The sequence below is a fragment of the Planococcus citri genome, chromosome 3 (genome assembly GCF_950023065.1).
Source record: "Planococcus citri chromosome 3, ihPlaCitr1.1, whole genome shotgun sequence".
Lineage (NCBI taxonomy): Eukaryota > Metazoa > Arthropoda > Insecta > Hemiptera > Pseudococcidae > Planococcus > Planococcus citri.
In genome coordinates this window covers 20,854,578-20,873,391 of record NC_088679.1, presented here as the reverse complement: position 1 = coordinate 20,873,391, position 18,814 = coordinate 20,854,578, and the positions used below count along the sequence as shown (strand labels likewise).

At 34.9% G+C, this 18,814-nt stretch overlaps 1 protein-coding gene across 3 annotated transcripts; it reads right to left on the bottom strand.

Annotated features, from left to right (window-relative positions):
- Positions 1 to 681: 681 nt before the first annotated feature.
- On the bottom strand, positions 682 to 10,178 carry LOC135840450 (uncharacterized). Of its 3 annotated transcripts, XM_065357001.1 has the most exons (7): positions 6,239 to 6,374; positions 5,871 to 6,128; positions 5,516 to 5,797; positions 4,251 to 4,549; positions 3,999 to 4,164; positions 1,763 to 1,852; positions 682 to 1,688 (listed from the first exon to the last, which is right to left on the bottom strand). In XM_065357001.1, the coding sequence occupies exons 2-7, from the start codon at positions 6,094 to 6,096 to the stop codon at positions 1,630 to 1,632; spliced, it is 1,122 nt and encodes a 373-aa protein (XP_065213073.1). In that variant the 5' UTR covers positions 6,097 to 6,128; positions 6,239 to 6,374; the 3' UTR covers positions 682 to 1,629. The 3 variants fall into 3 exon arrangements, with proteins under 3 accessions (XP_065213073.1, XP_065213072.1, XP_065213071.1); XM_065357000.1 differs by lacking the exons at positions 682 to 1,688; positions 1,763 to 1,852; positions 3,999 to 4,164; positions 4,251 to 4,549; positions 5,516 to 5,797 and adding exons at positions 8,421 to 8,778; positions 9,826 to 9,888; positions 10,002 to 10,178 and having other exon boundaries at positions 5,996 to 6,128; positions 6,239 to 8,332; XM_065356999.1 differs by lacking the exons at positions 682 to 1,688; positions 1,763 to 1,852; positions 3,999 to 4,164; positions 4,251 to 4,549; positions 5,516 to 5,797 and adding exons at positions 8,421 to 8,778; positions 9,826 to 10,178 and having other exon boundaries at positions 5,996 to 6,128; positions 6,239 to 8,332.
- Between the last annotated feature and the right edge of the window lie 8,636 nt (positions 10,179 to 18,814).

Sequence of the window (18,814 nt, the reverse complement as noted above, 5' to 3'; positions counted from 1 at the left end):
TCTCCAACACTCCTTCCCATCTATCCCCATTGACCTTCAAATTTCTTGAAATTTTCTTACATTCTCGACAAAAATTTCAGGGCTTTAAATACCCACCACCGATCGCTTTTCAAATCACATCACGAGAAGTTCATACTTAGTTGCAAACATACCTACCTAATAAAAATGTATGCTTCTTGGATTTTTTAAAAATTTTTCACTAATGGCTCCAGAATTTGGCAAGCTTTTGAAAATTGAGGTCTCAAAAAAAGCTCAACTTAAAACTTTCGAAATTTTGAGCGAATATTTTTTAAGCTGCTCTTATCATTTTTAAAACGCTGCAAATTGATTTTCTCCAAATTTCAGCAGTGTTTAGCAATTCAACTGCAAAGTTGAAATTCTATAAGGGGACCTTTCAGGTGGGCGCCAGTGATGGCGATTTTCCTTCTTTTCCGATCAGGGTCGTCGAGAGGGGAGCAGAGGGAGTAATTTGCCCCGAGCCCACACTTCCCGGAGGGTCTCGTAAAAAAAAGGGCCTGTCCCAGTTGACCACACGCTAGCAAAAAGCTAGCAAATTTTACGCTAGCGCAAATGGTGCCTGTTTTTGAGACACTTTTTTAAAAAAATGCTAGCAAATCAGTTGCGGTTAGGTCGCATCAGCTTAGCAGAATTGCTTCTAAACAGCTGGCGTAGAGCTAGCAAAAAGCTATCAAAAAGCTAGCATTTTATGGACCGGTTCTGCTACGCAAGTGCAACTAAATCTCAACTCAAAAGCGCTAGCGTAAATCTAGCAAAAAGCTAGCGTTTTATGGAATCGGTTTTGCTACGTAAATGCGATCAAATCTCAACTGCAAAGCGCTAGCGTAAAGCTGGTAAAAAGCTAGCATTTTACAGGATCGTTTTTGCTTCGTAAAGGCGACTGATTCAGGACTGATTTGCTAGCATTTTTTTAAAAAAGTGTCTCAAATTCCGGCACCATTTGCGCTAGCGTAAAATTTGCTAGGGTACAGCGAGCAATTAGCTGGCTTTGATTTATTCCGAATAAAAATAAAAATAGGTACACCATGAACTAAGTACAAAAATATTTTTATTCGAAAAAAGAACTCAGTAACTTACAGAAATAGATTGGCCTTAAGACAATTAATGCTTTCGAATGTCTATAATGAAAAAAAAATTAACAAGACCATTTTCGATGCAAAAAATTAATTTTTCTCAACAGTGACATTTTTTTTAAAAAATCACTTTTCATTTTGGTCATCATTAAGTCAAAAATTTCTTTAGCAAGTACTTACAATAATTTTAAAAAACAAAAAAAGAAATGATGCCCAAGCAAAGTGTGGATGAACGTTTTTGAAAATTTATCAGTCTAATTTGTAAAAACTGAAATGTTCCAACGTATTAAAAGTTCAAAAAAAAATTATATAAAAAATGACAATAATTGACGAGTAAAAAGAAAAGAGTTCCAACATAGGTATACAAAGTTACAAAACAAAAAACCGATATTAAAAAAACAAAACGACAATATCAGTAAAAATTATTAAAATGAGAAAATGTAAAAAAAAACACTGCAACGAAGAACTACATATTTTGCAAACAACACAACGAAGAACTACACTTTTCGCAGAATTATTTCGAAAATTAGGCTGTATTTCACACGTCTTGTTCGCTTTGCTGAGCAACTCGTCTTCTTTCCTTTTCTTCTGCTGATCCTGAAATTCAGAACATGGAGTGAAAAGTGAAGAAGTGCACATTCATGCTAACTGTACGTACTAAAATTACTTACTATGTGCGCCTGCAAACCTTTTCATGGCCTTACTAAGGGCTACCGAAATGTCTTTCTTGGATGCTTTGAGGTCCTGTGTTTCAATGGCATCTATATTGAATTTTAAAAAAATATAAAATTATTTGAAAAATATAAGCATGGTGTTTCAACAGAATTTTTCAAGCGAAAATCTCCACTTTTTCACTGCCTTTTTTAAAACTTTGTAGAACACATTTTCAGAAAATCATAACCTTTCCCCCCTCCATATGTTCCGAACATTTTTTCAAATGTATTATTCAAAGAACGTCATCTTTGAAAATAGGTGGGTCATTCCATGTCAAATCAACCAAAAAAAGGCGATTTTGAAAGTCATGTCTTTCGATTTCGCTCAATTTTTTTTTTACAATATCTACCCACCCAGTAAGTAAGAAAGCCGCAATCAGTTTGGTCCCAGCCCCCTCTGGGGGTGGGTGGGGTGGCTTCCATTATTTTCACATTGTCTAGAGATACTCAACTTCAGCAGCCCATGCCTCCAAAACTATGATACTAAGTGGGAGCTACCATTTAAAATTTTGAAAAAATTTCCATAGATGTACATTTTGATACTTTTTTGAAATATTTAGGTTTCGAGATGGGACTCTTGACGGAGGGGGAGCACCCCCACCCCCCATTTTGGATGAAACGTTCAAAAGAAAATCTGGGGCATGTGATATATCGAATTCTATGTTTTTGGTGACGCTGAACACGAATATGACGTCAGATTTTTGAATTGAATCCATGCACGGCCCCCAGCACCTCCTCAAAGGGGTAACCCCCCCAAAAAAAGATTACATTTGTGTGACACATGTAATAGTATGTTTTCGATATCGCTGAACACGAATATAGCCATAGTTTTTTAAATCGACCTCACCCATGGCCCCCAGAACCTCCCTCAATACGTCAATAGGTAAAAGTCCAAAAAAATTGTTGGGGGCCGTGGATGGGGTCAAATCAAAAATCTGACGTTATATTCGTGTTCAGCATCACCAAAAACGTACTATTCCACCTGTCGCACGAACAAAACACTTTTTTGAACTTTGACCTCCTTTGGGGAGGTGCCAGGGCCCATGAATGGGGTCCAATTAAAAATCTGACGTCATATTCGTGTTCAGCGTCACCAAAAACATAGAATTCGATATATCACATGCCCCAGATTTTCTTTTGAAAGTTTCATCCAAAATGGGGGGTGGGGGTGCTCCCCCTCCGTCAAGAGTCCCATCTCGAAACCTAAATATTTCAAAAAAGTATCAAAATGTACATCTATGGAAATTTTTTCAAAATTTTAAATGATAGTCCCACTTACAGCGCCATTTTGAAATTTGAACTTTCAAATTCAAAGTTCAACTTTCAACTTTTGAAAACTTCAAAATACTTTAAAAAGTTCAAAATTCAATGCTCTTTTGAGCTGTGAAATCAGTTTTGATAAAAGTATCATAGTTTTGGAGGAATGGGCTGCTGAAGTTGAGTATCTCGAGACAATGTGACAATAATGGAAGCCCCCCACTCACCCCCTGAGGGGGCTGGAGCCAAACTGATTGCGGCTTTCTTACTTCCTGGGTGGGTAGATATTGTAAAAAAAATTTGAGCAAAATCGAAGGACATGACCCAAAAACGTTGGTTGAGTTGACATGGAATGACCCAGGTGTGCTATTTTACAATTTCAACGCAATCAGGAACACTGGATGAAGCATTGGCAAAAGCTCTCCAAAATCAATATTATTTTTGATTTCAGAAGTTGATTTTGTTGACCTCTGTATGTACTCAACAGTATTTCTTTGCAAATTTCAATTTTGAACAAGAAAATGGGCTTCAGTGAAGCGAAGGAGACAATTTTCAAAAATTCACTAATCAGTAACTTGAATAGTGTTATTCTTACACAAGAAGTTGATTTTGCTAGTCTTCTACATTTTATAAATTCAAATAGCATTTTTTTTTACCAATTTCAGAAAAAAAACATAGGCTTCAGCGAAGCGACGACGGGCAAAAGCTCTCAAATATTTATAATTCAAAAAAGTATTCAACATAATATTTGATGCGAAAATTTAAATTCATTTCTCTCAGCTTTGGCATTTTTCCAGATTGGAAGAATAATTGTTCAGAAATTCAAATTTGGAATAAAATGGACCAGAAGCAAAGCGAGACAAAAGCTCTGGAAAAAGTGAGATTTGAGAAGTGAAACAACGTTGCTCTCACAAAAAAATGGATGTAATTAGCTTACCGAATATCTCCTTCATGATCAACGTGGTGGTTATGTTTTTTTTGTTATGTTGCCCATTCGTGTTGTATTGACTAACAATTTCTGGCTCAAAGATTTCCGGTAGAATCAACTTCATTTTAGTATTCGCGTCACTTCCTCGATTACCCGCAAATTTTAGGAACGATCTCTGTGAAACCAAAATTATGCAAAATTGATTACTTAGATGATTTTAAATGACACTAAATATTGAAAATTATATTGTCTGGTTCTTACAAAAGCAGAAAGATATTGTTTGTCGTTTTCTAACTTTCCATCAACTTCTTGGACGCCTTCCTCGTTTCGAATCGTAAAACCTAGTTTCACCCTCCACGGCATATATTTCTTGGAGGGTGATAATATTGGCGTTTTCTGGATTTTTTCTAACGTTGTTTTCTGAGGAGTACCATTCGCAGATTTTCGATACATCTTTGTTGGTGTGTTATCGGGCGAGTTATTGACTTCGAAACATCCGAGTGAGGCTTCGCACAATTGTTTTATTGCAGTGAGCCGTTCGAGTTTTTGTTTGATAATCCCTGTATAACATTTTAGCAGAAAACATTCACTAAATACTATTTACATTATTAGGGTAGGTATTTCTCAAAAGTACATTGATTCATCAAAAGACCTTGAAAAATTCAAAAATCAAGAGAGGGTTTAGTGTTGGTAGGTAGTTACCATTTTTTGAAAATTAAAGAAAACCAGTCTAAACAGTTGGAAAAGGCAATTTTTGGAAAGTTGATTCTTTCAGTGAAAATTTTCGTGAAAAGTTGGTGACGATTTGACATCAAATTTGAAAAAAATTGCAAGGGGAATTTCTGGTGCATAAAATTGAAAGCAAGGAGAGGGAGTGATTATTACCATGACAAGACAAAGGTTGCAAGGAAAGCGACGAATTGGTCAAAAACTGTATTCATAAAAGATTATTCAAAATTAAAAAGTAATAAGAGTGAGGAGGTCAGCTTTGTAACTTGTTATCACTGTTTGAGCTTTGAGCAAAATGCGGATGAATAATGTGAAGAATTAGAATCATCCTTTAGCACGAAATGTTTTTAAGGGTGGAGGAGAGGGGAGGGTCAAAATTTGTTCAAATCAGAATTTTTCAATTTTCAAAGAAACCTAGAAAAAAATGAATTAAGCTCAACAGAGAGAAAAAAGGCGAATAAATAGTTTTATAATGACTGAAATAATGAAAAATGCAAGATTTTTTGCAATTTTGAGAAAGGTTGGGCTGTTTAGCAATTTCAGCAAAAAATCAAGAGTCTGAAAAAAGGATTCCTGGAAATATTAGCAATAAGCAGAATTTTTCTATAACTTCGTCAGATACTAGAGTATACATAGTGACCTTGATTAGGGGAACCTTAAGAATGAAAAAAAATCAAAGTACTCGTACCTAATAAAAGAAAAAAATGAACGGAATTTCAAGTTTTTGGAATCTTTCATGCCTATCTAAATTCGAAAATTTATCATGCCTATCAAAATTCGAAATTTATCAAACTTACTATCGTTTTCCTCCAAGTTATGCATCCGTTTAGACATTTCATTTTGACCGTTTTTTATATCAATGAGATGCTCAATGATTGTAGAAAATTGATCACTGCTGGTTGATGTTCTGACAAAATCATTTTTTGAGGGTGGCATAGGATCAAATAAAGAAACATCAGCAGATTTCTTTCCTTTGTCCGACGACGTCATTGACTTTTCAGCAGAAGACATCATAGCTGCAGCAGATGAACGCTCGTTTTCCAAACTACTCAACGCCGTGTTGGCTTCATCGAAATCATCTAAAAAATTGCCATTTTATAGAAAATCTGCGTCTCAATTCATCTAAACTTCAAAAAATTGAAAAACTCTTACCATGTTCGCTGCATATGATCGAGTACTTATATTTTTTCCACTTAATATCAGGCCGCGATTGATCCTTTGGAACTGTAGTAAACAAGGAAAGCAAGTCTTCGGGTGTTGTCTTATTTTTAGGAAACATGTAGTTCTTTATTGTACGGTCGTCGTTGACCCATATGGAAGGGAGAACTAATAGAGCTTTATCAGGTTCTTCGATAACAACAAATCGTTTCTTGTCCATAATTCTGTGAAACGTATATTTTCCTGATTTTCCTGAAAAAAAAAGATCAGTTTAAGTACATAGGTAACTAAGTATCTGTAAATTGTGGACACATTTGACAAAAGACAAATTGGTTTATGAGAGCAAATGTATCAAGGTATACCTAAAACATTTCAGCAAGGACGTATGCGCCTTCGTGGTTGAAACTTGGAAACGCAAAGCATTTTGTTTGAAACTTTTCAATGCCATATGATCGGAGATTTTTCTCGAGATTCCTTGCCTCATAAATCCCAACTTCGTCAGATTTCCAAGGAATATCGTACAATGAGTCTACCTCCATGAATTTTTCACCAATTATACAAATTCTCGACTCATTAGTGATAGGATTCACTACCTCTATAAAATCCTTTATTCTTATAAAACTTCCATCCTTCAATTTACAGAAGCGATCACCATCTCGGTCACAACGTAATGTAAAATTTCCCATGTGAACTCGTTGATATGCATTCACGATTTCTCTTTCTGATGATGAGGAGAACATTTGCTTATGCAGTTTATGAGGATGTGATATTTTTACCTTAGCACTTTCAGATTTTTTTTCTGTTACTTTGAGTATTTCACTGTAACGATTAATTATTTGCATCAAAGGCGCATTCCCAGATCTGAAGAGTTTTTTAATTACTGATAAAAAGTTCTCAAAAGGAAATGCCGAAAAAGAGTCTGGCGAACCAAATACCCTGCAATCTTCGGCAAAATGAATCAGTCCATGTAGGTTATGGTTTATTAGCGACTTGTGATAAAGCGTAGAAAAAGTGGATACAAACTTCTGAATGATTTCCTGAGCTCTGTCTATTTTATTTTTAAATAGTAACCTAATGGCAAATTGCAAGTGTTGAAAGTGTTTCAATTTTTCTGTCGGTAATACACCAATAAGTACAGCAGTACCATAATATAATAAAAACGTTCTGAACTCTGTGGCTTTCCATCTTTTATACTCATCGATACTTCGAGGATGTCTGACGAACTCTACAGGGCAAAAATTTGCCACGGTTTTTAGACGATTGTTTAAAATATCCTTTGGTGTTTTTTTTAGAACTCGTCTCGATATTCTAGGAATTGATTGCATCCATAATTCAATCAATTTTTTCATAATTCCTAAACATAACAAATGCATATAGTCATAGGGTACCATATTGATAGGATCAAAATTCGGAACATCCATTAGTAATGACCTTGTGTGACAGAAAGGATTGTTTTCACATTTCTCAAAATCATCTCGTGTTCTTTTAGAAGCATTTAGATCTTTGAAGTAGGTACGATTTTCACATGTACGTCCGCGTACTCGGCACTTGACACAACTGTGAAACCCCGTATGACCTTTCAAGTTCATCAAGAAAGCCTTTGCTGGGGCATCTGCACATATCGCTTTTAATTTGAAACTATACTTTTTTTCACGAACACACAATCCATTATCATAAAGCTGGGTTACTTCAGTCACAAATTTCTTGAGAAAATCGTTTGAATCGTCAGGTTTTGAGTTGCTGATGAATATAGCAACCATAAAAACTTCGAAATTCTGAACATGGGCTAAAATGGGCCAAGCTTGCACGGTAGATGATTTGGCCAACGGAAGCCCATCAACATTTATGATAATTTCTATTGTACTGCTGCATAAATCAAAAAAAGCAGATGGATCTTTCGCTGAATTTAATACATTCTGTATACCAAAGTAGGCCAGATTTCCATTTTTAAGGGTTTCTAAATTATAATCAATTTGGTTGGATCGAGTTCCTAGAATTGATCTAAAATCTTTGGGCAAACATTCTGCAATAGGTACGCTACTATTTATAATTTCGAGCAAATCATTGCCCGTACTTCTGGTCACACGATGTTTTACAGCCCACACTTTCAACTTTTCTCTAAATTGAACAGCACAACTTGATGTAGGATTTTCTTGAATATTAAAGTCATTACATATATCAGTCTCAAAAGATTCTGATGAAGAGAACTGCATGTTTTCATATGCATCAAAGTCATCAGATGATAAATTTTCATCAGAGTCAGTACTGTTTGATGAAGCATCACTCATTTCAGATTCATCCGAACTTGAACCTTCACAAGATGGCATTCGAGGTAGGTTTACACGTGATGTTGAAATAGTAGACGAGTTGGGATTTATCAAGTCGATCAAACTGGTAGAGGCATCGAACGATTTATGCTTATAAGATTTGGAAATTGAATCAACTGGGGGTTTCATCTGAAATGATTGAATTTTGACATTAAAAGATATAAGCATTTGGCAAATTATTATTCAAGTGTACATCGGTACAATGTAATTAAAGTACCTCGACGGATGAAAATTTCGCCAAGTCTTTTCCAATTTCTCTGTAAAACCTTGCTGAACACACTTCAGTTTTTTTCTTCCCCTTATACAGATAAAAACGTTTCTTCTTCTTGAACCCTTTTTTTGATGGAACTCTCATCCTCGATTCTCTCAAATTTCTCAAATTTCTCAGCATGTTAAGAACAAATAAGACAGTAATCTAGAACGTGCAGTAGAGTATCGAAACAATGAAAATTTTCAACAATACCGCAACTGCAGAAAATTCAAAATATGTACCTATGCTCCAAGTTGGTCAATATTCTTGATCTACGTAATTACTCGCGTATTGTAGAATGGAACTGTGTGTATCATGAGCTCACCTTTGATTGGAAGAAATAACAAAAAAGGATTATGATCAAGAATGGTTCAATCGAAAAGGTACCTCGGATAATGATAAGAAAATCAGTTCTCGGTTTCATTTTGAAAATATGTTTAGGAGTATTCTTGAAGAACCGAAAAAAATTATAGAACTGAAAAAAATGTCGTTTATTTTCCTTCTCTCACCTCTGCGAAAAATTGTGTTTTTCACGCGAAAAATTCTCATTCATCTACAATTGATCAAAATGTACATACATATTCGTTTTTTTGTTTATTCGAAATGGTCATCTTCTTAACAGGAGAATTGAAAATCAACATAAAAATGGTGTTGACGAGTATGAGGAATCGAAAAAAAGTCTCAAATCAGCTGTTATGTAGATATTTCCTATGTTTTATTTTCTCGAAAAACGAATAAAAATATGTACCTTTCTAAAAGTTGATTTTGTTTAGATTTTTGACTCTGACACACTAGGTACTTTAAAAAATGTTGAAAAGTTACCAAAAATGCTTTGACTTTAGATCAAAATTTTCGCAAAAAATTTAATCTGCACCTCTTTCAAGTTTTACTTAATGCTTTTTTTTTCAGGGACATTCGTCAAAACGAGTCTGAGGTCATTACATTTTGTCGTTTGGTCGAGGTCTTTCGATTTTTCTAAACATTTTTTGTAGGTTCCCTACATGAGAAAAGTAAGAAAAAATATCATCATTGCCCCTCTCTTCATTAGTTCTAGGGAAAGGTGAGGCGGGGTTTGTATATTTTCAACTTTTGAAATTTCTCGACATGTACCCAAATTCGAAGTCTACGTAGATTTTATTTCCCAATGTTCTGGTACAAAAGGAAGGCATAAAAGTGAGAATAGAATTTTCGACAATTATTGTTACTTGGCAAAAAATCAAGACCTTTGGAATTTTTGAGAACTAGAACGTGCCCCCTCTCCGCTCGTGTCTTAAACTGATGTACTTACGAATGGTCAACATTTTATTCTAAATTACACTGTATATGTATTGTCTTTTAATGTATCAATGATGTAAATCATGTCGGTACTTACTTATGACGGTGAATTAAACGTAGTTACAAGGAAACCGATCAGAATTTGAGTACAATTATCGCCCTGAAATGTATGTATCCCATCAGTCAAGTTTCACGAATTTTATAAAATAGTTACCCACACAATGAATATTAATCGATACACGGTATAAGGTTACAAAGTATGAAGGTACTTACTATTGTCTGCATAAAGAAATCCAAATCCATATAGGTAGATGAAGTTCATGCACCGGTTTTGGTCATCCAAATCGAACAAACTTGCACAAAGTTAAAACACAACTGATCGAAAAATCAAAACGTGGCAGATATCCTCCACTCGGGGCGAAATTAATACGCTACTGTTTCCAAGAAACCAGTAACTATAGGTATGAGGAGTAATGCGCAAGTTTTGTTATCTTATCTTATCTATTTTATCTGTCGCCACGTCGCCACAGATCCTACTTACATAGGCCTACGTACAATGAGCTATACCGGCTATCGAATGCAAGTATTCGCTGCTCTCCTTAAACTGTTGGTACCTATGGTGTAATGTAAAAATACCATTGTGAACAGACTTACGAAGATTCATCTAATATTTGGTTGGGGCTGTAGAATACTTAGCGGTCTTTCAGAACATCGATGTGGAGGAGTATTTTTCGTGGATCACTTGAATGATCTAAACAGAATACTTATTCGATGAAATGAAATGAAATAAACACTGGTTTCTATAATTTGAAGCACACATTTACACCAGGCTTAGAAGACAGTAGGTACCCGTAGCGTGGCCAGGAGTTTGGAGTATGAAAAGTCTACATTCGTGACGATTTTCAAAAAATCAATCATAAGTATTACTTTATTAAAACAAAGTTGAAACTACCGCTCGAGTGAAACTGCGTCAACATTTTTTCGAAAAAATGCATTCATATGAATAAAGCAAAAAACGCTTATTTGTAAGGTAGGTATACTTATGTTTTCACCAAATTTTCATTTGCTTGGGGAGGGCAATCGCTCCTCTCACCTCCTTCCCTCCCTTCTTGAGCCATTCGGATGAATTTTTCTTCATAATAAATATCTAGATATACCTAGTGTGTAAACGTACCTACATTGCGAGATCCGTCCTAAAAATTTCGAAAAATGCTAAAAACTCAAATAATAACCCTACAACTTCGTTCCAAAGCTTGTTACACTACGTAAACAGAGTCCTTCTATGCATTGCCACCATCAATTTTGCGATTCGTATAAACTGAGATCCACCAACGGCCCAAACCTGATTTGGTGGTGGATCTCGCAATCTACGTCGTTTATCTTAAAATTTAAAAATTGGATATAAAGTATATGAATAATAAATAGGTAAAACGAGATCCGGTTGAAAATGTGTGTTACAGGGTTCCCTTTTGAAGCTCGCAAGCAACGTAGCATATGAGAAAACTTACGAGATCCGGCAAAAGGATCTCAGGATCTCGCAATTTGACTGATTTTACATAAAACAGATCTCATAATTTGTATGGTTTTTATATTCTATGCGTATAAATGTTCATGCAAATTAAGGAGGGGATTTTTGGTATGCGCGCTGATGGGATGGAAGATACTTGCTCGCATTTTGCTAGAATAAATAACGCAGAAAAGGTTTGGTGAGAAATGCGTAAGCGTAAGATCTGCAGATAGCACTTTTCCTATCATTTGACCACAAAGAAAACACCAAGTCGCCAGATGACAGAAACTAGAGGTAATTAGCATAAAACGGTGAGCAAGTATTAGTCAGTGATACGCTGGCATCAAGCGAGCAAGTATAGAGTGAGGCAAAAGCTAGCTCGGAGATGCAAGAATATTGCCTGAGGTTTCCTAGCGTAGAACTGCGAGCAAATATTGGTCAGTGATACACTGGCAATAAGCGAGCAGGTATAGAGTGAGGCAAAAGCTAGCTCAGAGATGCGAGAATATTGCCTGAAGTTTCCTAGCGTAGAACTGCGAGCAAATATTGGTCAGTGATATGCTGGCATTAAGCGAGCAGGTATAGAGTGAGGCAAAAGCTAGCTGAGATATGCGAGAATATTGCTTGAACTTTCCTAGCTTAAAATTGCAAGCAAGTATCCACCAGTGATACGCTAGCATCTGGCGAGCAAGAATGAAGTGAAGTAAAAGCTAGCTGAGATATGCGAGAATATTGCTTGAACTGTCCTAGCATAAAATTGCGAGCAAGTATCCGCCAGTGATATGCTAGCATAAGGCGAGCAAGTTAAAGTGAAGTAAAAGCTAGCTGAGATTCGCTGGGAAACAGCTTGAAAATTGCTAGAATTGAATTTGCTAGCGAAAAACTGCAAGCAAATCGCTTACTTTTAGCGAGACAATTAATGCTGGCCACAAAAAGTGAGTAAATTGCTAGCAACTTATCAAAACGCGAATAAAATGCTAGCTTTTTGCTAGCGTGTGGTCAACTGGGGTGGTGGAAGAAAACCCTGTTCTTTTTACTTCTCAAATACAAATTTTCGAAAGCTTTCGCCCTTGCTTTGTTGGGGCTTGTTTTATTTTCTTTTTCAACATTGAAATTTCCATTCAAAAAATCATTCGATTTTTAAAGTTTTAAAGTGAAAAAATAAACTTCTTGAATAAAAAGTATCGTTTTAATGCCTCTCTAATCACAAATTTTCAAGATCTTTCGCCCTCACTGAGCCTGATCTCTTTTCCTTTTCAAAATTAACGTCCTAAAAAAACCTTTCAAATTCTAAAAAGCTAAAAAATGAAGTCTTTGCATACAAAACATTGTTTTTAATTTTCTCTCAAAAAAAAAAGTTTTCAAAAGTTTTTGCCCTCGCTAGCTGCTCGGACATATCTTCTTCTTCTTTTGAATCAGCTTCCTAAAAAAACATCGCTTTTAAACCTTTCGAAATGAAATTTACAAAAATTTTCACCCTTGCTTCGCATGGGCCAATTTGCTTCTTGTTGTAAAATAAAAAAGTTCACATTTTTTGGGCTTCCAAAAATCCAAAACAGAAAATGACAATTTTTATGAGTCATATGAATTTGATATCATTCAGCCTGTCAGCCAAATTGGTATTTTTTCTATATATCAGTCGGAAAATTTGCAGACAAACCTCTCAAAAAAACCCTCTAAGCACGTACTTAGTTTCGTCCCTAGGAATGGGGTCTTTAATTTACCTCTTGGTCTGCATTTATTGGCTCTCGACGGACCTTTTCCCCTGGAAGGAACCTACAAATTTTTTTTGAGAAAATTCAAAAGATCTAAACTCAAAACTGAACTGATTTAACGTGGAAATAACTCCATTTTTGACCTGCTGAATTCTTTCTATGCTTCAAAATTTCTAGCTATTTACTAAGTACATAATTAGAAATCGGTAAGGATGTAAGATAATTATAACGAACCTCAAAATTGCGACGAGAATAAACAACTAAAAATCCTGATATTTCAATTACCCACTCGAAATTAAAGATGCCTTGTAACGATAACGTGAAAGGATCTTGATACATAAAAAATCATTCATGCAGAATTTTGTCAAAAAATAAACAAAGTAGGCACCTACCTCAGTGATCATCAAGCACATATGTGCCTGAAAACTACCCTTCGTCATCGTTTCTATTTCCGGTTCCTATAAGGAAAAAAACAGAGAATGAAAAAAAAGACTAAAATAGAGGACGAAGGTAGGTTAGGTATGGTATATAGGTACAACACTCTATAGTGACGAGTATTTTCTTTCTGTTCAACGAGACGTACATATTTTGAAATTTCTTTTTGTTTGTTTTCCTTTTTTTATCATCCTTTTTTTTTTCTACATGTACATACTTAGGTATCGATCGAATAATTCATTAGTGAACATTCCAAAGAAATAAGATTACCACGTATACTATATATTGGAAAAAATAAAAGAAAGTTAATGACGTCAATATTACAGTAGAACAGTAATACATACGAAGGAAGTTATTAAAAAAGAAAAAAAAAAGAAAAAGAAAACGCGAAGCAAGAAAAACGCGCAAAAATGACTTGTCATACGTATGAAGGCAACAAGTAAGTGATAAATAAATAGGAAACCATTTGATGTGAAGTTTAAGCTATAAAATCCTTCGAGGAAGTTGGTAGTATAGAGCGATAAAGAGTGAGAAAAACACGCAAAGGTATATCACTATGTCAACTACCATTATCGAGATTATTTTTTACCTTTTGGCTTTTCCAATGCTCAGATTGATGTGATACGACTGAGAAAAAGAAACGTAAGTATTATTGTGGGGGAAACAGCGTTAAAAAAAAAGTTTCGCCATTTATTCGACAATGGCCGATATGAAAATCAATTTTTTATACAAAATCGAATTTATTCGAACGTAAAATATCGATCAAAATGATAATAAGGTTAAATTCGAGATTGTTTTTCAAAATCATGCAACATGTACCTATACGTTGAATTATTTAAGCATTTTGAGCAAATGCAGGCGCAAAGTTTTCTTCAATTTAGCCCTCTCGAAAGAGAAAATTAAACAATACTTTAAAAACATTAATAATGCTGGTAGTCTAATGTGCTCCTAGAGTGCAATAATCCCAGTATAGTATAAAGTACATAATATACCGGTGTATTTTTAATTTGAACAATGCTCCGGGTTTGTGTGTTTTTTTTTTCATCTCATGAATGACAAGTGCGTTCAATCTGCGCACAAGGCGAACAATATAAGGTTCATAAAATCAGCTCGTTTAAAGGTCGGTTTCGCAGTTTTGATGCACAGGTGGTTCGGTGCCAAAATGAAAACAGACGTTGTTCGAGCTTAATATTTTTCAGCCTTTGCTTTTCAGCTTTGAAGATACACTTAATTTATTCTCGCAACATTTTCACCATAATGCCAGGATTATCTTAAAGATGAGTGACAGAGTAATTTTTATTAGAACTTGTATTTAAGATTTTTTTCAAATAGAGATAATTGCGTTGCGTTAAAAAAAAAAAAAAAAAAAAAAAAACTTGAAAAGAATATTACCTACCTACGTTTCAAGCTATAACGCTATTATCAGCACCTGATTGAAATTTTTTCATCAAAAGTTTATAGTGAAATTTATGATGAAATTTTATAAATTGCTGAATTCTTATTAGAGGCGTAAAATTGAAACTAACGCGGTAATTTAATTTTTGTCAAAAGTAAGTGAGGGTGTTTACCTTTTGATCAGTTCATTTACTCTAAATTTTTCAAATACCTACACGTTTCATTCCTTTAAAAACAATCCAATAGTTTTTATCTTCTCTTGAATGTGAAAAAAAAAATTGTAGCTAGGTAGTTACACTGACATCGCAATCAATACTTACCTACGTTTTGATTTAGCATTTACGCCCTCGCCCTTTCAAATGAATCGAATAACATAACATGTCAATTGTCAACCGTCAAGCTTTTCATAAAAGGTGCCAACGTTTTCAAAGCTGAAAAATATTACTTTTGAAAAAAAAAAGAATAACAGGAAATCCGTATTATTGTAAATTCTCACATGAAAATTGAAAAAAAAATGGAGGAAAAAGCGAGTCATTCGCGATGAATAAATGAATGACGTGTTGTACACATATATGAACATCAAAATAATTACAAAAAAATATAATATGGTAGGTACCTACATATCTTTTACATAGATAGAGGTATTCTCACAAGACTGATCTGAGTAGGTATTGTGCAGATGCCCATTTTCCTCTGGTTGGATTTTTTTTTCTATTTTACACGTTTTTGTACTCTTCGCCATTAGAATTTTTTTTTTTGAAAAATGAACAATTGCTTCATTTAGAAAATTGGAAAATTCTTCGCTAAAAGAATCCATTATCGAGAAAGCCTTTTTGTAGCATCTTTGCGCGAAGTCAAAATGCAAATGGTATGCAAAAAGCTGTATCAAAAATAACATCTCGTTAAACGTATCTATGTCGAGTTGAAATTCGCTGTTATTTAATCAATTGATTTAGCGAAATAATTTCGCGAGAATACCGTTGAAAAAATACCTCGCGTATAAGATAGAGAAGATGAACCTTGTAGATTACTCAATAATACTGTTTACTTGTTTTTTTTTCTTTTCTTCGTCGCGCGTTCGTCAGCCTCATAAACATGACGAATGACGACAATAAATCCGTTACGATGAAGTTGAATTTTTTTAACTCATTTAACGGACTGGTCACTTCACTTCGGATTACGGACGTTGTGTTTCTTTCAGCCGCGCCCTATTGGTTTACCAATAAACAAAGTATGTAGGTACAAAAATGACCATAGTGTTCGTAATGTAGGTACGTCTATGGATTACAATGTAATCGAATTGTTCCGCAACGGATGTTTAATAGGTTAATAACAAATAAGCAGGATGACTTTCATCGATGCAAGTTGGACATGGATACGATGGAAATTTATACTGTGCGAGTATTAGGTATTATGGCGAACGTAATTTCAAGATTTACTAACCTAACAGTGGTTAATCGATGACCAAATAAATCTGTTTCATCGGTCAACGGAAATTCGATGATTGAAAATACCATCTATTTAATTTCTCTAACGGGATGACGTTTGATGTATTAGCTAAAATGATTGGTCTTATACTAAGAGATCGACTGTAAATTACGATCGTCTTGCTAATCTCGATGGTCAAATTATTAGTAGGTAATTCATTATAGATGGGAAGTTAGGTATTTTTTCACAGAATGATGAAGATTTTTTTATGAGTTTTTTAGCTTATCATTCTTAAAGAGATGATGTAATATTATGGGGTTTACTTTTATTGTTCTGGTTAATTTTATTTTACTTTTTGTAAACTACCTACATAAGACAGTTTCTATGCTTATGTACATACACTTACCTTGGGGGAAGTGAGGCGGGGGTGGGGTGAGGGGGTAGTCTATTGGGTAATATGATGCGCTTACATTTTTAGCAACAACTTCATACCAGTAAGGCTTCTGAAAAATTGCCAACTTTACTACCTCATCTCAAGTCAATGCAGGACTAGTGATGATCGAATAATCAAATATCCTCAGTACCAGTGCCAAGATTTTTCCTTGGAGGGGGATAATTGGACCCATACCCATAAGTAATTATACCTATCATCTCATTTTTTGGGTTTGAGGGGGGGGGATCAAGCATTTTGGAGGACAGAAATCAAATACACATATCATTTATTTATTCATTTTTCAAAAAGGAGAGACTTCAGCGATTGAAATTTGCGTGTAAGGTAGGTAGTACATACGTATTTAAAGAAATTAGTGCATGAATATACCTAGGAACTATAATGTGGGCTTGAGAAGAAGAAAAAAAAACGTCTTCCTCTCAAAAAAGATGAAAAAATGAAGTGAGATGTGTCCAAGTGAAGAGATCATAGAGTCATATTACCTCTCAAGGTGGTATTGCGTACAAATTAATACGTACCATCAGGCGGGGTCGCTTTGATAAAAAAAAATGTTTTCTGTTCTGTACGGCGTAGAAAGATATTTTCGAAAAAATTGCACCACTCAGTGTGTAAAGTACGTCAAAACGAACCAAATGACTTTTTTGTTTTTTTGTTTTTGTTTTTTTTGTGCCTCAAAATTGCCCTCAAAGGCCGTATCAAAGTCACCCACAAGATGGGGTCACTTTGATAGGGTACTTTTTTTTTCAAAAAATGATTTCTCATCACCTTTAGACCTACCATACAAAATTTCATCAATTTTGGCAAAGAGGAAGTCATCATATTATTGAAAAAGCGATAAAAGCCCCTGTATTTCCTCAACTTTTTATAAAATTCAGTTTTTTAACAACATTTTTAGATATTCAATAAAATACCTTTGCGACCTATCAAAATGGGATGAAATTTCACACTGAATCTGAAAATGGCATTGATTTTCACTTTAGTCTCAAAACTTGAATTTTTAGCCTCAAAAATGAAAAATCGATAACATCCTGACTGAGAACAATGGGCCAAGGATCGGAGGCACCTCAACCTAGAAACTCGAAATTTTTGGAAATATTTCCCAAAGAGTGTAGCTTTACGATAGACTATCAGCCAATGTTCTATTACGTACATATCTGAAAATACTATAACATCAACTTTTATTGAGTGATGAAAAATCTTGAAAAATTACCACTTTCAAAAAACTCGATTAAAAGCAGGGACAAAAATAATTATTTACCAACTCAACACTGTTATCGTATCAATTCAACATCATTGTAACCACTTCGCTCAAAAAAAAATGTAATTCGGCATTTTACTCGCTCCACACATCAAAACGTGCAGAAAAATAAGCGCTATCAAAGTCACCTCGCGAAATCAAAGCGACCCTGCCTGATGGTACCCTTATGCCGAATTGGATATTTGAGCTAACATCCTTTATGTTGGTATTGCCTCTATCACATTGATTACATATCTCATGGAAATTTATTTTTGAGCTTTTGCTAGTAGTTTCCACTTTCCAGCTTGCTTGCTAGTGACATCTACACAAGTACCTTGGAGCTAGGTGGGTTGTTTAGAGACCCTGAGCTCCTCAGTGTTGACCTCTATAGTTAGATGCTCCAACTACAGACAAGTTTTAGCCTTTTGATTCTGCTAACAGATGGTGTGCCCCGTACAACAATGACCATGCTAATTTTGATGTGAATGTCAACCCATCCACAATCCACATCCGTCACTTTTGGATGGCAAATGTCGATGTGAATTTTGAATTTTTGACCCTGTGTTGAGCTAATTGTCAATGTAATTAATTATTGTTGTTTGATGTTGATCTGCATTTGTGTCGACAATTGGCTCGACACAGGGTCAAAATTCACATCTACATGTGGCATCCAAAAGTGGCGGATGTGGATGGATCAACATTCACATCGAAATTTATGTCGACCTCCTGCTTCATAAAGTTATAAAATTTGAGTTTAATGATTTTAATTTTTTTTCCAAAAAATAATTTCCTCTGATATGGCTATTGCTCGTGCTGAAAACAGCATTGATGCAAAGTCCACTTCCAAAGGAGTACAGATGAAAAGTCTGTACAATCAGAAAGTTGAACAAAAATTCCTTATATCAAAGATGGTGCAAT